Genomic DNA, 2,548 nt, shown 5'->3' on the forward strand with positions numbered 1-2,548 from the left:
GGAATAAGTACCAAGGTAGTCTCATTAATGCTTCCGGCTGTCTCCTTTCCTTCAACAATTTTCAAGACTGCTTTTGTGACTTCATCTCTGCAAATATCCCAATGGCGTTGGAAAAAATGCGCTGGAAAACCGTCAGGACCTGGTGCCTTTGTGGGGTACATTTGAAACAGCGCGGTCTTCACTTCCTCGGCACTATAAGGAGCGTTTAAACTTTCATTCATGGCCGGCGTAACCTTCAGAGGCACCGTATCTAGGACTGCGTCCATATTATGAACTCCTTGAGATGTGTATAAATCCTTATAAAAAAAATGTGGCCAGTTCCTCCATCTCAGCTAGGTTCGAAGTCACCTGTCCATCGGGATCGGTGGAGGGATTTGATCTGGTTTTTTCTCCTGCGGCGGCTAGCGCGAAGGTGAAAAAAATAAGTGTTTTTGTCCCATGTACAAGCCACTCTATCCTGGCCCTTTGCCTCCACAAAATTTCCTCGCGATGAAACAATTTCACTAGAAGATCAACAGTTTTTAATTCCGCCGAAGTGGGAGCAGATCGTCCTTGGCCATCACGCATCTCCGCCGAAATGGGCAACCAAATGCATCAACAGTTTTACACGGGCCGACTTGCCCCGCGGGCTGGACGCCCCGGTTTTTGACGGGCCGTGAAACCAAACAAGCCCTAGTGTCTTAATGGTGCGGGCAGTGGAGACTCGAGATTGCCTCAAAAAAAAAAGTGGAGACTCGAGATAATCCATCGGGAGCAGAGTGCAGGCAGTGTGCGGCCACGGCTCGGCGCTGTACCTGATTGACAGTGGCAACACTGATTCGGCCGCGGCATGTCATGTGCCACGGGGCCCCCTACACGCGGCGTCTTGCCACGCACTCGACATGGACAATGACAGCACTGCTCCTCCCCTCTGGCCCGTACTCCATTCCTTCTACGCGGCGGTTGGAGGCGTCTCCACCAAAAAAAATCAGTGCAATTCAGATCTCAGCAGCAACCAGCAGTAGCTCGGCTAGTGCACTGCACGGAGGCAGTGGAGCGTGAGCGTGTGCACGCCCTCCCGTCGCCGGCGACTTGGGGTGTTTTACTGTTTTGGCACAGGCTCCGCCGGTTATTTTGGTGCGGAAAGTGACATACCGATGAAGGTGGTGAAAAGAACGCATCGAGATCGATTATTTATTTCCATGAAGCAAGCAGATCAGTAAACTAGATGAAAAAGATAATGCAATGTTTATTCCCTTCTGAATGATCACTGCCACAACACTGAAGAACATTGTACTACTACCACTAGTCCACTATCAACGATCGATATCACAAACACAAGCGTACATGACATCACGGTCGAGCAACCAACAATGGAGACATGACCCATATCTCTCGACGAACAAACAATATGCAGAGATCACTTGATGAGGTTGGTAACGGCGGTGCAGACGATGGCCATCTGCACCGAGTCGGCGCCCTGCTTCGCCAGCCTCGACGGGACGGCGACGCCGGCCCGGGCGAAGGCGTCGCCGCAGCGGCGCGCGAGGGACGCGGCCTCGCCCGCCTTCTCCTTGCCCGTCGCGTAGTCGCGCCTGTCGATGCCGTCGTACGCCTCGGCGAACGCGGAGCCCATCCTGTCGTACAGCGCCTCGCACTGCTCCAGCGGCCCGCGTGCCGCCGCTGGCTGCTCCTTTTTGCCGGCGAGCATGGCCTTGATGTCGTAGACGCCGTTGCTAGCCATGAGCACGCCGACGTCGGCGGCCACCTTGGCTAGGCCCCACGTGTCGGCGTCGGGGCTGTCGTGGTGCTGGCTCAGCCTGGACACGCAGAAGCGGTAGTCCACGCGCCTGTCCGCGCCCGCCGCCGCCCTGCACGTCGTCTCCGGGGTCGCGCCGACGCAGGCCACGGCGGCGAGGACGGCAGCCGCGGCCGCGAGGGCTCGAGCCATGGTGGATGGCCTCATCGCTCGCTGTTGCTGGTTAGCTTCGTCCGTTCCACAGAAGCGGGGTGTGGAGTGAGTTTCGTAGAGCAGCTGCTCGCGCAACCGACTCGTCTGCCGACTGCCGGTTATAATGGCGGATTCTCTTGCACTGTAGCACGCTCACAGGTGGACGGTGGTCGTTTGCCGGACGTTGAGACGGGACCGAGGTGGGGACTGCATGTCTCTGCATGACGCGTGTGCGCGCGTCGGCCAGGTGTAGCCTGCCCAGCCACAGACGAACGAGATATTTCTCAGGAGGCTGGTACTAACACCATCATTACATGCGTTACTAGCTCCATGGTCACTCTCACTGCTATTACAAGGGTAGATCTACTACTCTGCAAATGCATAGGCCAAAGAGGCAGAAGATCAAGGAAGCACGCTTTGCACTCGTAACAAACGAGAGCCTACTGCTCATGAGACACGTCGCTCATAAAAGTACGGACGTTGCTTGCCGCTGCTACACGCCGGCCGGCCGACCGGCAAGGAATTCGGACGGTTCCTTCGCGGGCCGTCCGATCCCCGTCCGATCCAGCACACGGCAGCCCTCTGATCTGGCCGTTTGCATTGATGGTTGACAGTGTA

At 56.4% G+C, this 2,548-nt stretch overlaps 1 protein-coding gene across 1 annotated transcript; it reads right to left on the minus strand.

Moving 5' to 3' along the window:
• Positions 1-1,204: 1,204 nt before the first annotated feature.
• On the minus strand, positions 1,205-2,041 carry LOC109745583 (pectinesterase inhibitor 8). Its single transcript, XM_020304706.3, has one exon. The coding sequence runs from the start codon at positions 1,943-1,945 to the stop codon at positions 1,400-1,402; it is 546 nt and encodes a 181-aa protein (XP_020160295.1). The 5' UTR covers positions 1,946-2,041; the 3' UTR covers positions 1,205-1,399.
• Positions 2,042-2,548: the final 507 nt, after the last annotated feature.

This window comes from Aegilops tauschii, chromosome 2 (assembly GCF_002575655.3).
Source record: "Aegilops tauschii subsp. strangulata cultivar AL8/78 chromosome 2, Aet v6.0, whole genome shotgun sequence".
In the NCBI taxonomy this organism is placed as follows: Eukaryota; Viridiplantae; Streptophyta; class Magnoliopsida; order Poales; family Poaceae; genus Aegilops; species Aegilops tauschii.

Excerpts from the sequence above, each read along its gene's own strand:
- LOC109745583 (XM_020304706.3), bottom strand. The coding sequence starts at position 1,945 with ATGAGGCCATCCACCATGGCTCGAGCCCTCGCGGCCGCGGCTGCCGTC.